The sequence below is a fragment of the Paralichthys olivaceus genome, chromosome 2, assembly GCF_024713975.1.
Source record: "Paralichthys olivaceus isolate ysfri-2021 chromosome 2, ASM2471397v2, whole genome shotgun sequence".
NCBI classification, from domain to species: Eukaryota; Metazoa; Chordata; class Actinopteri; order Pleuronectiformes; family Paralichthyidae; genus Paralichthys; species Paralichthys olivaceus.
In genome coordinates, this window is record NC_091094.1 from 9,033,291 (window position 1) to 9,050,325 (window position 17,035).

Genomic DNA, 17,035 nt, shown 5'->3' on the forward strand with positions numbered 1-17,035 from the left:
GGGTGGTTCTGAGTAAAAGTAGGACACTGCTAAAAGTAAAGGTAAAAGTGGTCGAAAGGGATTCTTAAAAAAAACGATGGAAATTCAGTCAAATAAAAATGACTCACCTGAGAGGACATGGAGCTCTGAGAGGTCACGGTCGTCATTGAAAACTGTCTGGAGGTCGTTAGACAGTTCAGATAAAGGTCTTGTAGAGATTAACACTAAAAAACATAGATTAATCTATGATGATAATAATAAATTTAAAAAACTGACGCTTCCCTCAGTTAATGTTGCTGCACCTGTCATATTCTTTGTTTTCACATGTGCAGTTTGATTTGACACAGAGGTTATTAATCTACTAATCTTATTATAATTAGCTCCATAATCATTAGTTTAAAGCTGTTGAGTTGATTTGTGTTAAAATGAGAAGCTTTCGGAAAGAATCAGAGGAAAAAAGTCAGCATCACCAGTCGATGCTCATTGTAGACTACAAAAATAAAGGAGCAGCTTTGTTTTTGTATTTTATGGTAGAGATAATTAGACCTAGTAATTTGCACTATTCATAACTTTAGTTATATAGCCATATTATTACGCTACAATAGCCTTACACGACTACAGGAAGACAATAGAGGGTGACCTACATGGTAGTTATCAAGTGAGCTGTACATAATAATGATTGCAGTTTATATTAGAGTGGATAATTAATTCCTTCCTTACATGTTTACTCTCATGTTCTTGCTTCAGCAAAGGCAAAAAAAAGAAAACAATCTCCACTCTCAATGCACAGTCACAATCACACAACCATCACTGTTTAGAGTTTATTACCTTTTTCTTGTCTGTTTGTTGATTTGTCAGCAGGGTTACATCACCTACCTAGAGGGATGGGACATCATGGTTAAGGGGGAAAAAAAACGAATTACCTTTTTCTGCCGATTTCATTAGAAGGATTGATAGATATTTTTTTTATTATTTTAATCTTTTTTTGTCTTAACATTGCAAGTAAGACATTTTTTAACTCTTTTTAAATCAGTTTCTCTGTAAATAACGTGCATATTGCGATGTTAAGTGCTGATATCAATTAAGCACAGATTTTCTTTTACTTGTTTTCTATTAGAGTCAGATGTGTAGGGTTGTTTAGTTGTGTGTTCTTGTACCTCATCTAGTTTGACATGTGTTTAAACCCTTTCAATTTACCATTCTTGAACTATAGATAATCCACAGTCATGTATAACCCTTAATGTATAGTATATTAAAATTATCTGTGTAAATCATATGAGTCCATTGGTGGCTGCTCTGTACAGTTGTGTGGTGATTCAGTGATTCAGCCTGCGACTGACTACCTCTGCGTGGCTGCTGCCCACATCAGATAAAACACTTAAACAATTACTGTCTTATCTGCTGTGGTGGGAGAAGAGCTTGTGGCCTCATTAGAACCAGATTAGAGAGAGGAACAGAGACCAGTCCCACTCGCTCTTGAGTCCACCAGGCCCTCAGGTGACACTAACCACATTACAGTCTTCACAGAGATAGACGTAGTGATAGTCAAATATACCCAGCATGCCGTCCTGTGGCTGGGAACCACCAGACTGTCCTCCATTATCGGTCTCACTCACTCTGTTCTTAGTCGTGCTGCTCTGAGATACTTAAATGGAAAAAAGGTTTGGATGTAGAAAATAAGAATAGTTTGATTTCATCATCAGCAAATGCAGTTCAGGAACGCCACAGCAATGACTAATATTTGATAACACTGCTAAACATACTTATTTTTTATATCAGTGTAGCACTTTACAAAAGCAAAGCACTTTGAATTTAGTAAAAGTAAAAATATAAAATTCAGTACCACCATATAACAACCATTTTTTCTCTTGTCTTACTCATTAGCTCATTAGTTATAAGCCAATTTGTTTTTTTTTCCCCACTGTTGCTGCTGTAAAATAGAATTTTACCCCATACTGAATACCAACACACACACACAATGTGCTAATACTGAGGACTACTGAGAACAAGTTATATTTCATATATAGAAACAATTACCAAAACAAAAGCTGTAATAGCAATTTGTCAGGATAAAAATGAAAAAACAATATCAACTACTATGAGGCAGAAAAGTAGAAAAGGGAAAAAGTCGGAGCAGAAAGAGGCATCAACTTTTACCAGCCTCCTTTCACATCTCTTTCTCATCCTTCTCTTTGTCTCCGTCGCTCTCTTTCATATGCAAACAATGTGAAAAGACACTCAGATATACAACAATTGCATTTGAAAGAATGATGAAATCTTAATGTCGCCTTTGTACTGTCACACACACTATCCCCCTCTCTCTTCCTCACTCAGCCTCAATGTTTCTCACTTTGTCAGTTTTTATTTTTCTGCTCTATTCTTCCGCTCGCTGTTTGCATCCCCCCCCCCCCTCTCTTTCTCAGGGCATTGAGGGCTGGCTGTTTGTGTTGCAGGCAACTAGTGATCTCCACTGTAGCATGCCCTTACATTTCTTCCGGTGTTTTTTTTTTTTCACCCACTCAATACCAGAGTTATGTGAGAGTTGTCATTGGTTGTCTGAATTCGCTCTGACAGCTGTTGACAGGCCCTGTGGCATTATTATTTATCTAATAAACAAGCAGGCCGCTTTAGTATTTAGCATCGTTGTAAATGGCTGCTGTTCCCATGTAAACTCTGATGCAGGGCGTTTTGATGTTATGCACCACAGGCCTGATGATGTTATGATGGACAACACTGGGAGATAGTTTATATGTGGGACTGCAGATAACTAAGTGTATGATTTGTTTGGCCATGCTTGCAGTCGGCCTGTTCAAAACCTAAAATTTATTTGATTTGAAGTATTTCATGACTTGCATTTAAATTTTGCGTAAAGAGAAATTCTGAAAAAAATTGGGTTCAGACATTTTTGTCTCTCACAACAACAGGAACATTTCCGGCACATTCAGGTGAGGGATGTCTGAGCATGAAGGAGGCAGGACATGGCATAAATTCCGTTATGAAAGGCTTTTGAATCATGTTGTCTTTCCAAGTTGACGAGTACGGCAGCTGTTTTTTCTGATATTTGTGCTTTTCCATTTTTGTGTCCGTAGCATTTGAGAAACTCTCACTTGCTTCTTGTGAACTCTCCGGACATATTCAGACATTTTTATGAGCATGCTAACCGAAATGACAAGTTGTGAGCATATTGACACAGCGGAAGCTCACCTGGTATCTCTTCTTTCTCCCCTCCTTTCCCTTTCACTCTCACTATCATTACAGGCAAGATTCATAAGACAAATCTATAAGAAAAGATTGTTACCATGATAAATAAAATACCCGCAAGTTCAAGAGTCATTGTGAACTGTTAATGATCTCAATATATGTGGAGTGTGGTAAATATGATCTAATTCTCGTTTTCTGCTCCCTCTGTGTTTAGACCATGCTGACTGCCATCTCGATGAGTGCCATCGCTACCAATGGAGTAGTGCCAGGTGGGTGAGCAGACGCTGGCACCACACAGCCATCACTGTTTGAGGCTGTCCGCTTCTAAATTTCTCTTTTCGCTGATTGCTTTTGGCATGTTGCACCAAACACAGCTTGATATCCCCAGAAACATTAAACGCCTTAGTCTGGGATCTTGTGCACTTTAACATGTTGTTGCACAGCATTATATACACAAAATAAAGCACTGGCCAAGTGCCTGAAATGTTGAAGTAAATGTATGTGTTTGAATCTGCCTGCAAACACAGTAATGTACACATTAAGCAGTAGTTATACTTCATAATGTGAGTTTACATGGCAACTTGAATGCCTCTTAGCAGTTGGTGTGGACAGTAGGAGTTGGTGCAAAAGAAACCAGCTTGTAGAGAAGTGTTAAACCATACACCACTTAGAATACTACATATGTCTCTGTAATAACTGGGACCAGCTTTAATGCTGCTGCAGTGTTCTGATTCAAGTCTTTATCTCTTTGTTCATTTGCACAGTGTTAGAAAGTAAAAGCAAAAAGAAAGAAATTGTGACAAAAATGGCAAAACAAAAGCTTCAATTACTGGAAAACAATGTGAGAAAACCACTATTTGGTGCAAATAATAAATTAGATTATTAATCGATCTATGAAAACCTGAGAAATCCTAAAAATCCACTGGTTGTGTCTTTGTTTTAAGTTGAATGCTTTTAGCTGCAGCTTTACAGATTCACCTGTTTTCAAATGTTATCTCGTGCTCTGGTAACATGATGGACATTTTTAATCCATTTTCCATTAATCCATTTTTCAGTAATTGCTATGTTAACTGACTTTTGTTAATGATTTTTGCAGCTTCAAAATAGTGGCATACCCCTGTCATTAAAATGTTACTTGAAAAAGAAAATGGAATTACAATCTCTCTTGGACACATAATCAAACCATATTGAGTGATGCATAGATTGATTAACGATTACAAAATAATCATTTGTAGCATGTAAATCATATACATTTTTACAGATTAACTTTCACACGTTTCAGATTTTTTTGTATTAATGTCTGTGCTTGTGTGTGTGCGCGTGCAGCTGGAGGCTCCTACTACATGATATCCCGTTCACTGGGCCCTGAGTTTGGGGGAGCAGTGGGGATCTGTTTCTATCTGGGGACCACCTACGCTGGAGCCATGTACATCCTGGGGGCCATCGAGCTCCTCCTGGTGAGAAACATCCTCTGTACTCCTCTCTCAACGCTCTGTCTCTCCATTAGGGTGTCTGCTCAGTTTTATAAACATTGAATCCATGTACCATTGTTTGGAGGAGAGGGATTAAGATGAGTCAAGGATCAAACAGCGAGTCGTGAAACATTAAGGACGTGATTAAGCCCAATATGCAAATTTCCATATGACTGCAGCACACAAACAATCCTGTAGATTACTTGATGCATTGATTTTATTTGAATTTAACAATAAGTAAAATCATACAGATTGTTTAAACCACACTGGTATCTGTCCCCTCTATTCAGTTCCTATAGTTCTGCACTTTCCACCAACAACAACTCAAACACAAACTACAGATAATAAAACTCAACCGTCATCTCCTATCTTAACAGAGAATAACGTAATCTTGTCAAGTACCAGCATATTCTCAAAATGTGTTTAAATTAAACATAATTTTAGATTAAGATGAATATAATATAGACCTGATGAATGGGTTTAGTGATTACAGTGACATCAAGCTAATGTCATAAATCATTTACATTTACACATTAACATCTGAAATCATTGGTCAAGTCCAAAAGACTTGAAAATATCTCAAAAAAATATTTTATTCATGCCTGGATTGATAACAAATATTCAATGAAGCTGTTTTATATATAAAGAGAAAGCATCTGTGGCGTCGCCTGACCACAGTGAGCTGGAGGGGAAATGACGGGACACTGTCGCCAGGTTAGAGGAGGGTGACCACTCAAATCACAGCTTTTCCTTCACATCAATGAACTTTTGAACATCATGCTTTACGACTTTGTCAGAGCAATAACATGGTCACAAAAGCTGCTTTCAAAAGGAAGTTTTTTCACAACGTGGAGCTGGAGGACCCAAATGCAGGAGCCACAGGTTCCGGTGAAAAGACAAAGAGTCCTTTATTGTAGGCAAGCATGAGGAAAAGGAAGTTAGCGCAAAAACAGGATCCAAAAAACAAAGATCAAAACTTAACATGTAGGGAAACACATGGGAAACCGGGAACGGCCGCAAAGCACAAAGCATACGAGCAAGATGAACAAGACGAAGTTAAAAAGACAAAGGGAGTCACAGAGACTTTATACACACGGGAGGCAGGGACAACTGAACACAGATGAAACACATTTGGAACTGGTGCAAACAATCACAAAGGCAGAGAAACAGGACAAAGGCAAGAATTTAAAGGTTCAGTGTGTAGTATTTAGTGACATCTAGTGGTGAAGTGTCATGTTGCAGCTGAACACCCCTTACCTCACTCTCTCCTTCCAGACATGAGAGAGAACCTGTGGTCGCTTCAATTGTTATAAAAAATCAAAAGGTGTTTAGAAATGTAAACCACAATGTTTGGTCATCATGCAGGACAGAGGGGATTTCTCGTCCAAGAAGCTATTCTTAGAGCAGTTAACCTAAATCAGATGGATTTGCAGAGCATGAGATGAAAAGATTGGTACCATTCTCATATCTGTATGTTCAGTATGCAGAAGTTGTAGATTAGTTTATCCTAGCTTAGCATTAACTCTGGAAACAACTAACCCAGTTATGGGCATAGACATCTTACCCAATCTTCTTATCCAACTCTTAGTAACAGTAAAAGTGTCTTCTCAAAAATGTCAAACGTTTTTCAATTTCATCGGACAAATGTATTGATAATGTAATTATTTCTGTGATCATATAAACTTTATCGCTGCATCAATCTCATCTTTACTTGTCAATATCTTTGTTGTGTAGCCACAGGGTTGTGCTACTTTTTCATGGTCAGTGGATTTTAATCTAAATCCAGTTTGTCAGAATATAATCTGAGAACACTCTGATATTCCTGTAATCCTTGATAGCACAATTATGTGCTGCTTAATAACTGACACTTCAGTGCGGTAAAATTAATGGTGAATTACTAAATGCGGCAAAGCCCCTGTGCTCCAATTAAAAAAGAGAAACTGAGCACTGCACCATTATGTGCTGCATCTCAGTGAAAATTCTTCTCCTTCAGTTTATTTTCCACCTCAGTTTACTTTGAAGCTATTTTTTCTCGAGCGCCATGTTCTGCAACGTGGAATCTGTTAAGTTGATGAAATGCAAAGATCTTTCATCTCGATTTTCATTTCTCTCCACCTCCTCTGCTTTTTTTTATGAGACGCTTCTTCCACTGCAGCCCATGCTGCATGGAGCACTGGGTAATTATGCAAATTCTACATTAGCGGGAGATCAAGACACTGGCGAAGTAACAAGACCACTTTTTGAAACAGCTTTCGTCACTTTGGTCTCCTGTTATCAACATCCCAGAGTATGTTTTTTTTTTTTCTCCTTCTGGATGCCTCTAATGGATATGCAGAGTTTGATCATGCCTAGAGGTTAATTCTGTCTTCTGGGTCAAAGCTGGCTTAGTTTCCATTGTAAAATAACAATCCCTGCAGAATTGTAAGGAGCGGATCTGGAGAAGGCTGATTTGAATGTGTTTCATCCTTCCACCCGAGCTAAGAACACAAACTGATGCTGCTATTTTAGGAAGCATGAACAGTTCACACTGGAGCAGGAGATTTGTTTGCCTAGTGATACGCTGTTCTTAGCATCAGTTTCTCCAGCCAAGTGACCGAACTGAGGCACGATTCCCCGCTTGTCCCTTTTCATATTCTCTACTCTTTGTGGTCATTAATCAGTTTGGGTGGAAACCAAGTGATTATTTTAAAAAAGAGAAATTCCCATGCTTATGTAACAGCCTGGCCATGAATCATCTAAAGCTGATGACAGATACTGATGGGATAATTAGGGGTTTACCGTTTATATATGATGGAACTATTCTTAGATTGACTAGTAGTAGTAGCAGCGTAATAGTGGCACTTAATTTTGAATATTAATACCATGCTTGAGTTCTTTAATTAAACTGAATTAAAATAGCAATATTATGTGTACTGCTTCCAGCTCCAGCAGAGGACTGTTAATGTGAACATCACATGCTTTCACACTTCACAGAGTTGTCCTCCTCAATCACCTCATCCCTCGGTGCCTTTCTCACCTCTCTTTTATTACATTTCTTCTTTCTTTTTTTTACACGGTGTGAAATTTATTAAATTCAGCAGTAAACAATGAGCGAGAGGAGCAGGCTTGTGACCTGAAATCTTCCAGTTAAAATCCCCAGACAGGCCAGGGGGGAAGTGAGGAGGGAAAGTGGATGAGTTGCATTCCCTAAACAACTAGCACTATGATGCCCTTGAGCATCGTAGGAGATCGTATAGAACCTTTATGAGAAAAATGCAGGTGCAATTTCCCTGGATACATAATGGTTAAAAACTAGTAATTTAATCTCTGTACTTCAGATCTACATATATCCCAAAGCGGCCATCTTTCCCCTGGAAGGCCTGGAAGGTGCCGAAGCGGAGGCTGCCCTGCTCAACAACATGCGTGTGTACGGGACCATCCTCCTGACCTCCATGGCCACGGTGGTGTTTGTCGGCGTCAAGTACGTCAACAAGTTGGCCCTGGTGTTTCTGGCCTGCGTCATCCTCTCCATCCTGGCCGTCTACGCCGGGGTCATCAAGACTGCTGTCGATCCTCCCGACTTCCCGTAAGCAGTGACATCTCCCAACAGAATATAAGATTAGCAAGGATATATAACCATAACACTGATAAAGATCGAGAACACCTGGGCAACAATACACCAGATGTTTGAGCTCAAACACTAGGTTTGATTGATCTGATGCTAGACAGCCATCTGCTGTGGATGAAATTGTTTTGTATTTGTTTTTTTTCTCCCATGTTCCAGTGATTCTACCGTGCATTTAAGTAATACATCAATTTGAGCCTTATTTTGGAATTGATTCTTTAATTTGCAGGGTTTTCCCTAGTAGGAAAACAATAGAATTAAAAATAAATGTATAATGTATTTAATGTCAGGGATTTTATTTGAGCTTGTAACTACTTCCTGCTTGACACTGAAATTGTCATTATGTGGATGTGCTGTGACCTGCAAAAAACATGAATCAATGCTTCCTGTGGAGCGATTGTTGTTCGAGGCTGAAGTTTGAAATTTAAAACAAACCCTCAGGTTTAGTTACTACTTTAAGTTTAGTTTACTTCTATTTACATCTGTTGTTCCAAATTGAATCTAATCTTATCAAATCACAGGTAGAATGTGATATTTAGTGATTTCTGTTTCTTGAGTCTTAAATTAAAAAAAAAAAAAGGTTTTACATCTACACACCAGCCACTACAACAATGCCCGTTCAGACATTTTGTGCCTTTCTGCTCTCCAGTGTGTGCATCTTAGGGAACCGCACTTTGGTGTGGAAGACCTTTGATGTGTGTGCCAAGACCATTGAGACTGCCAATGGGACAGTCACCACCCAGCTGTGGAGCATGTTCTGCGATTCACCTTTCCTCAACGCGACCTGCGACAAGTACTTTGTTGCCAACAACCTGTCTCAGGTCCAGGGCATCCCGGGGGTCACCAGTGGCATCCTGGCAGGTTGGTTCATCAGTCTGGAAGATTTTCATGTTGACACTAATCAAAGTGAAAATAGCTGTCCATCATAAAACACAAAATGCAAGTTTTTTTTTTAAAAGCAATTCTATGCAACTGTTATACCTTAAAATAGCAGCTGCAAAATGATTTGGATGGTTTACTGACTTCTGTGGCTGCAGAGGGCGCTGTTGCTCTGTAAAAGTTAGATAGTGTTGCTTTAAGATGTGACGATGTCTTTTATTCTTTTATTGACCTTCAGGGGGGTGAATACTTTCTATGGGCGTCATATGTTCAGAAGATATCACATCTTGATTTTAACATCAAGTTTACATGAAACACTCACCTGTGCTTTTATTTCTGCCTTCATCCCTCTCATCTACTAAGAGAACCTGTTTGGGAACTACTATGAGAAGGGCGACTTGATTGCCAGGAGGAACATGTACTCAGCAGAGGAGCAGGACGAAACTCTGACCAACTCTAACCGCTACGTGTTGTCTGACATCACCAGCTTTTTCACGCTGCTGGTCGGCATCTACTTCCCCTCTGTGACAGGTGAAACTTCATGTGTTTTCCTGACTTTTCTCAAATAATGTTCATGTTTTTGGTGTAAGAGATTTGTACCAAGACGTTTATCGTAGGACTATGAACTAAAAGCCAAGGTTTTCGTCAAAACTCAGTAAAAATGTTAACTCACTCTGCATCAGAATCTGTGTTATGCATGTGAAGGAATAAATTGACATTCTGCTGCTTCTAACACACACATGTTGTTTTCCTGTGAGTGAATCTCTGACCGTGACGATATTTCCTCCTTGACAATCTGTTCAGGGATCATGGCTGGCTCCAACCGCTCTGGTGACCTGCGTGATGCCCAGAAGTCCATCCCCATTGGAACCATTGCAGCCATCACCACCACCTCCATCGTCTGTATCCTCTCACTACTGCCCCCTGCAGGATAATAAGAAGCAGTGTACATTTTTTGAGGGCAAATATCATATGAATTGACTGATTCTCATAAAATTATGTGATCTACAACTTACTTATCAACCCAGGTAGGAGACTATACTAATGTCTGCAAGTTTAGGATTATTTTGACCCTGTCAGTATTAGAGCTCCATAATTAAGGGGCATTGTTTGTCAAGTATGACAAACTATAAGCACTACACTACCAGTCTGATTTTGATGAAGAGTGAGGTATTATAAGGTGTTTCTGCCTGTATCATGGAAGCTGACCATCTTTTCCTAAGCCCTGATGGTTCTGCTAATTTTCAAGATCTTTTTTGTTTAAACTTTTGAATGCACTTTCCACCATTCCTCAGAAAATATTTTGTCTTGTATATTTGTATTTTTCTGTCGTCTCTTGGCGGCTACACATGTACTGTGATTACAGGCCTCTGTATCCTCTGAGGCAGCCACGTTGAATGTCTCTGATGTATCTTGCGGTAATCTGCTCAGGATCTAACCCAATGTGATTAGGAACTTCTAATCGCATCATCAAGCTGCCTATGCAATCGCAAGTTAATAAAGCTGAAGGATATTAGTTACAATGTCACTGATCTCTGAGATATTATCCCAAACTAAATCGATTGATGTCCTTTCCCGGCAAATAAAGGTAATTGATTTATCAGATCATCAAGTGCATCTTCAAAGTAAAGGCTTATCATTTTTTTATAATCAAGTTCTGTCAGTCACTACCTGGTTTTCCTCTTAGAAAATTAAGCTAGGTAATCAAATATCAGATATTCCCCATCTGAAGAACATACCACCTGTCTGTTTGATACATTTCCTGATCCATAACTATTTAGACATGTCCAGTGTGTTTCTATTTGGTGCCTGCATCGAGGGCGTGGTCCTCAGTGACAAGTAAGTATTTGTGTTATATTATCTTTGCAACAGAAAGTACGATAACAAGCTGAGATGTCATGAGTTTGAAATGGCAACCTTTTTCTCATCTCCCTTAGGTTCGGAGAGGGGGTGCATGGGAACCTGGTGATTGGCACGTTAGCCTGGCCGTCACCGTGGGTGATTGTGATTGGCTCCTTTTTCTCAACGTGTGGGGCAGGGCTGCAGAGTCTGACAGGAGCTCCTCGGCTCATGCAGGCCATCGCCAAGGACGGCATTGTGCCCGCCCTTCGGGTCAGTCTGTCATCTGCTCATTTACATATCACATGCATAATGTTTCTCTCCTTTCAAATGATGAGTGCGCCAAACAGGAAAACTAATTTCAAGCAGGCATATTTTTAAACAGTGGTGTTTTCTGTCGTCCCTTCAGATCTTCGGCCATGGGAAGGCCAATGGAGAACCCACATGGTCCCTCCTGCTGACAGCTTGTATCTGTGAGAGCGGCATCCTCATCGCATCCCTGGATGCAGTGGCTCCCATCCTCTCCATGTGAGAACTGAAGCGATCTGTCTTAATTTGCTGCCATTTTTAAGAAAAAACTATGGGAGATTTGAGAGAAGCCAGTCCTCGGCTATTCCATAAATAATACCAATGGGCTCAGGATTGACCTCATCACACAAAAGGGGCTGATCACTTTTCTGCTTAGGTAGTACATACAAATGCCAGTAAATGTGACGGATACTGAGCCAACACACTCCTTGGACTGCTTTAGTGAAATCTGTCTATTCTATCACAGACATGAGCAGAATTTTAGAAGCTTTAGAGTAAGTTTCTGTGTTTGTGTGTCCTGCAGGTTTTTCCTCATGTGCTACATGTTTGTGAACCTGGCCTGTGCCCTGCAGACGCTGCTGAGGACTCCTAACTGGAGACCTCGCTTCAAGTTTTACCACTGGTCAGTTCAGCAGATAGAGGACTTTGTTTTTGTGTTTGAATCAATTTAAAATGTTTGTCTCTCTTGCTCTTTTCTCTTATTGCATCTGTCTCTCTCTACATATCCAGGGCTCTGTCCTTCCTCGGGATGAGCTTGTGTCTCACGCTCATGTTCCTCTGCTCCTGGTACTATGCCATTGTCGCCATGGTAATCGCCGGCTCCATCTACAAGTATATTGAGTTTGCTGGGTGAGTGGAGTCCAACCCCAAGAGAGATTGGATACGCTGGCTGCCTTTGCTTGGCCTGGCATGCATGTGCATACTATATTTTAAAAATGTGCGATTTTCAAGCCCAGACCCACAATTGTTTTTGTCTGTGGAGTTTAAAAGAGATTGATTATTTCACTTACAGGTCCACTGTTTGCTTTGAGCTTTAGTCATTTATGTAAACATGCACAGAACATCCTCCTTCATCCATAAGGTCAATATCTTATTGTATACATTTTTCCTGTATTTGTCTGTTTTTTGTGAGATTTCGTAATCGTTTTGTGAGATAAGATTCCATTTATAGATTTTACATCCCTCTTAAGTGTTGCATCTCTTTCATTGAAAATGTTGAGGTTCGGCCGAACTCTCAGGTTTTGCTGCAGGTTCAGAAACTGCCTCTGAACTTAAATATTTTGTTCACACTTGATATAAAGAGACATTTTCAGACTCTCGGTTTTTCCTCACAGGCCTCCTGACCCCTCAGGCCCATTCAGTAATCCATCCATGCTTGTAATGGAGTAGCACAGAGCCATGCACACTGATTATTTAAGTGCTGTGATTCCCTTTGCTGAGTGACATTATGTTAACTTGACATTCACCGGTGACGCTCAATCCCTATTTACACTCGCTTCTAAAAGTAGACTTGTAACAGTGTTTCAGCTAATTAATGAAACTATTGTTCATGTTTTGAGTGACAAATAACTTTCTGTGTCTCAGTGCGGAGAAAGAGTGGGGTGACGGGATACGAGGTCTGTCTCTGAGTGCTGCGCGTTACGCTCTGATGAGGCTGGACGAGGATCCCCCGCACACCAAGAACTGGAGGTATGAGACACACTGTTCATGTCCTGCCATCCTCTCACTTATCCACGATTCTCCTCATCTCAGATGTCAAACAACAAAAAGTGTTTGTGAATTCATTTTAACACATCGACCTCTCATGCTGTTTTTCTCCGTCTCTCTTTCTCAACTAGGACTTTTACTTGGCCAACTCAGCCATTTCTTTCTTCATGCCTTTATTTGACTCTTCTTACCCTTTTCTACCTTGTTTGTCTCCCTCCTTTTTTCTGCCCTGTATTTTCACTTCCTCTCCCTTCTCTACAGGCCTCAGTTGCTAGTGCTGGTCAGTACAGACGCCGAGCAGAATGTGGAGCAACCTCGTCTGCTCTCTCTGACCAACCAGCTGAAGGCAGGAAAAGGTCTGACCATTGTTGGCACCGCTCTAGAAGGCACCTACCTGGAGAACTACAGCCAGACCCAGCGTGCAGAGCAGGTAGGAGACAATCTTAAATCATCCAAATTCTCAAAACTTAACAAATCTTTACATCATTCTTTACAATTACGGGGATGACTATATGGACTTTTAGAAATGTACCTTGGTTTGATACTTAAGGTTTTCACGCTTCACCTTGGTAACTATTATTCTCTCCTTCACATGTTTATAGGCACTGCATAAACTGATGGAAACTGAGAAGGTGAAGGGTTTCTGTCAAGTGACCGTGTCCTCGAATCTGCGTGACGCTACATCCCACTTGCTCCAGGCCAGCGGGCTGGGAGGCCTGAAACATAATGCTGTGCTGGTCTCATGGCCACGCAACTGGAAACAGGGAGACGAGCATCAGACCTGGAGGAACTTCATTGGTGGGTCACAGGGAAAGAAAAGGAAGAAAATGATTCTCTACAGAAACGACGGATGATTTGTGTTGCTGAAGATTTGTGGCTGAAGTCAATTGGTGTTTAAAGACACTTTTATGACCGAAAAAACTGCAGGATTTTACTTCTTTGCTGCAGAAGCATATTCAATTCAATTCAATTCAATTTTATTTATATAGCGCCAATTCATAATTTACATTATCTCAAGGCACTTTACATTTAAAGGTCAAGACCTTAAAACAATATTAACATAGAGAAACCCAACAGTTCCCACAAAGAGCAAGCACAGGCGACTGTGGAGAGGAAAAACTCCCTCATTAACAGGGAGAAACCTCCGGCAGAACCAGGCTCAATGTGGGCGGTCATCTGCCTCGACCGGTTGGGATGAGGAAAGAAAAGTAAGGGGGGAGGAAAGGAGAGATGGGTGGAAAGCGGGGGAGAGAAGAGAGAGATGAGGTGGAGAGAGAGAGACCGGGAACAATTGGGCACCAATCACTATCAGGGCTGACTATAACAATAACAATGTAGTGATCTACAACAGGATTATATATATTAATGAATTACTGAGTTATTTTAAATAATGCTAACAATGTTGATGGTAGTCGTTGTTGTCCTGTAGTCCCGGTGCCGGAGTTATCTGAAACGAGATAGAGAGAAGAACCAGAGGGACTATGGGAGGACAAAGTGACACTTTGACATGATGACATGTTAAAACTAATAAATAAATAAATAAACAGGTGTGGGGGGGCAGAGAGACAGAGGGAAGTGAAGAAGTGCTCAGTGCATGATGGGAGTTCCCCCAGCAGTCTAAACCTATAGCAGCACAACTAAGGGATGGTTCAGGACTCACCTGATCCAGCCCTAACTATAGGCTTTGTCAAAGAGGAAGGTTTTTAGTTTTACTTTAAATGCTGGGACAGTGTCTGCCTCCTGAACCCAGAGTGGGAGCTGGTTCCATAGGAGAGGAGCCTGATAGCTAAATGTTCTACCTCCTGCTCTACTCTTACAGACTCTTGGAACCACTAGAGAGCATATCAGCTTGACAAGATCCCTCAAGCTCCCTAGCTGCAGCTTTTGAGTAGCTCAACCTGCTATTTAACCTCTGCTGAGGAGAAATGTCAAAAGAATCATTGTAATCATGTGGTGTTATGTTTTCAAGAAGGAGGGATATAGTCAGACATAAGATGATGTGATGATGCAGAATTATTCATCGCAAACAAATTACTGCCTATTTATAAGTGTCAAAAACTCCCATTGAGGTTAACCACAGCCAAACAGCTACATCTAGTAAATCCCGAAAATTTGCAGACGTAGTACAGCTCACGCTTGCTGCATTTGTTCCACAGAGTTGGTCAGAGAAACCACAGCTGCTCACCTGGCTCTGCTCGTGCCGAAGAACATCTCGGCCTTCCCTTCCAATGGAGAGCGCTTCACTGAGGGTCACATCGACGTGTGGTGGATCGTCCATGATGGAGGCATGCTGATGCTGCTGCCCTTCCTTCTCCGCCAGCACAAGGTACTGAGTCACTGTCAGTGTGAGAGAAAAAGACAAAAGAGGTTTAGATCATCAGCACAAACTTAATGGTAAACAGGTTAAATACTGCCAGATTCAAGCTTCTTACAGATTAGATAAATACTTTTAAGAAGTTGAATTTGATGTTTAAGTACTCTGAGGTGCTCAGTTTTTGCATTTCTAAACAGATAAGTAGAAAACAGCTTCAGTAGTGTGACATGAAATAAGGTTGACAAATAAAAATACAGAATGATTCAGAATTTATATTTTTGTTCCTCAGGTTTGGAGGAAGTGCAAGATGCGCATCTTCACCGTGGCCCAGATGGACGACAACAGCATCCAGATGAAGAAGGACCTGACCACATTCCTCTATCACCTCCGTATTGATGCTATGGTGGAAGTTGTAGAAATGGTTGGTTTTCTCGAAAGGAGAAAGTATCTGTGTTATACCAGTAAACATGTATACAGAGATACATCTATGAGCACTTTAGTCTCAGTGGTTACGTAAAAAGAGGAGCCAACATGCCTCTGGCTCGTCTCATTGCTCCAGTAAACACGATAAGCATTGTTCACAGGCAAGGAGCCAATGTGGATGCATGACTGCCTCTGACAGCAGCATTACTGAAGCCTGCTGATTGGTGTAATAACACCATGAAGCACAGAGGCCTCAGAATATTTTAAACAAAGTACTTGTCAGATTGATCTAAAAACGACATTTTACCGAGGTTGGAATTAAAGGAAACAATAAGAGAATAATAAAACAATATGTACTTTTTTTTCTTTTGTTTTTTTCATTTTCACTGCAGCACGACAGCGACATCTCAGCCTACACTTACGAGAAGACCCTGGTGATGGAACAACGGTCACAGATGCTAAAAAAGATCAACTTGACCAAGAACGAGCGGGAGAGAGAGGTAAAGTTTAGTTGTTTACAAAAGCACATAAACTTCACATGACTTGACGAGACGACTTGGACATGATTCGACTTGACTTGACCCGACGTGACACATCAGCCCCTCTGGACAAAAGCACATCCACAGTTAAATCTGAGCAGGACCCTCCATCGCTGTTGACTGCAGACACTGGTTTGCTTTTGTGGATGGCAGCAAGATGGTGTTTTGATCGATGTAGAAAATGGAAAATATTGATCTCGCTGTTACATCTTTCAAATTCTTTGTTGTACTGTTAAAATGCTTGGTCCTCTCTGTCAATAAAATTAATAAAGTGCAATAAAACCATCCTCGCTTTTACTTCACATGAATCACAGAGTCCTTGCAGTGATATCAAGTGAATAAAAAAACTGACTTGTTTTCATCAGCACTTAAAAATGTCTTTATATCATAAAACAACATCTCAGCCCAAATCACCTCTTTCCTCTCTCTCCTTCATTCGTATCATTACAGATCCAGAGCATCACTGATTCATCCCGTGGGTCGATCCGCCGCAAGAACCCGGCCGCTGTGACCACTCAGCTGAGTGTGACCGAGGAGCCGCCTGCAGCCACCAAGGAGGAGAAGCCTGAGGAAGAGGTAGGATCAGGTGTTCCAGCAGCTGACCTCATGTGTATGCTCACATTTAGATTTAACACATGACGAGGAAGATTGGATTTTTTGTGCTAAGCTACACAGCTGCTGGCAACAGCTTGATATTCACCACAAAGACATGAGGGTCATAATGGCTTCAATTGTTTTATCTCACTCTCTGCAAGAAAAGGAATCAGCA

The 17,035-nt window shown here is 40.7% G+C and overlaps 1 protein-coding gene across 4 annotated transcripts in view; it reads left to right on the forward strand.

Moving 5' to 3' along the window:
* slc12a5a (solute carrier family 12 member 5a) overlaps positions 1–17,035 on the forward strand; it is a 130,662-nt gene that overhangs the window by 105,274 nt on the left and 8,353 nt on the right. For all 4 annotated transcript variants that reach the window (XM_069534247.1, XM_069534253.1, XM_020096846.2 and 1 more), the window contains exons 5-22: positions 3,395–3,449; positions 4,507–4,637; positions 7,970–8,217; positions 8,906–9,117; positions 9,499–9,666; positions 9,940–10,038; positions 10,917–10,974; positions 11,073–11,247; positions 11,384–11,502; positions 11,807–11,905; positions 12,013–12,132; positions 12,868–12,972; positions 13,252–13,420; positions 13,593–13,788; positions 15,147–15,316; positions 15,594–15,725; positions 16,120–16,227; positions 16,717–16,842. In XM_069534247.1, coding sequence (XP_069390348.1) covers positions 3,395–3,449; positions 4,507–4,637; positions 7,970–8,217; positions 8,906–9,117; positions 9,499–9,666; positions 9,940–10,038; positions 10,917–10,974; positions 11,073–11,247; positions 11,384–11,502; positions 11,807–11,905; positions 12,013–12,132; positions 12,868–12,972; positions 13,252–13,420; positions 13,593–13,788; positions 15,147–15,316; positions 15,594–15,725; positions 16,120–16,227; positions 16,717–16,842 — 2,490 coding nt within the window. The remainder of the gene's footprint in view (positions 1–3,394; positions 3,450–4,506; positions 4,638–7,969; positions 8,218–8,905; positions 9,118–9,498; positions 9,667–9,939; positions 10,039–10,916; positions 10,975–11,072; positions 11,248–11,383; positions 11,503–11,806; positions 11,906–12,012; positions 12,133–12,867; positions 12,973–13,251; positions 13,421–13,592; positions 13,789–15,146; positions 15,317–15,593; positions 15,726–16,119; positions 16,228–16,716; positions 16,843–17,035) is intronic.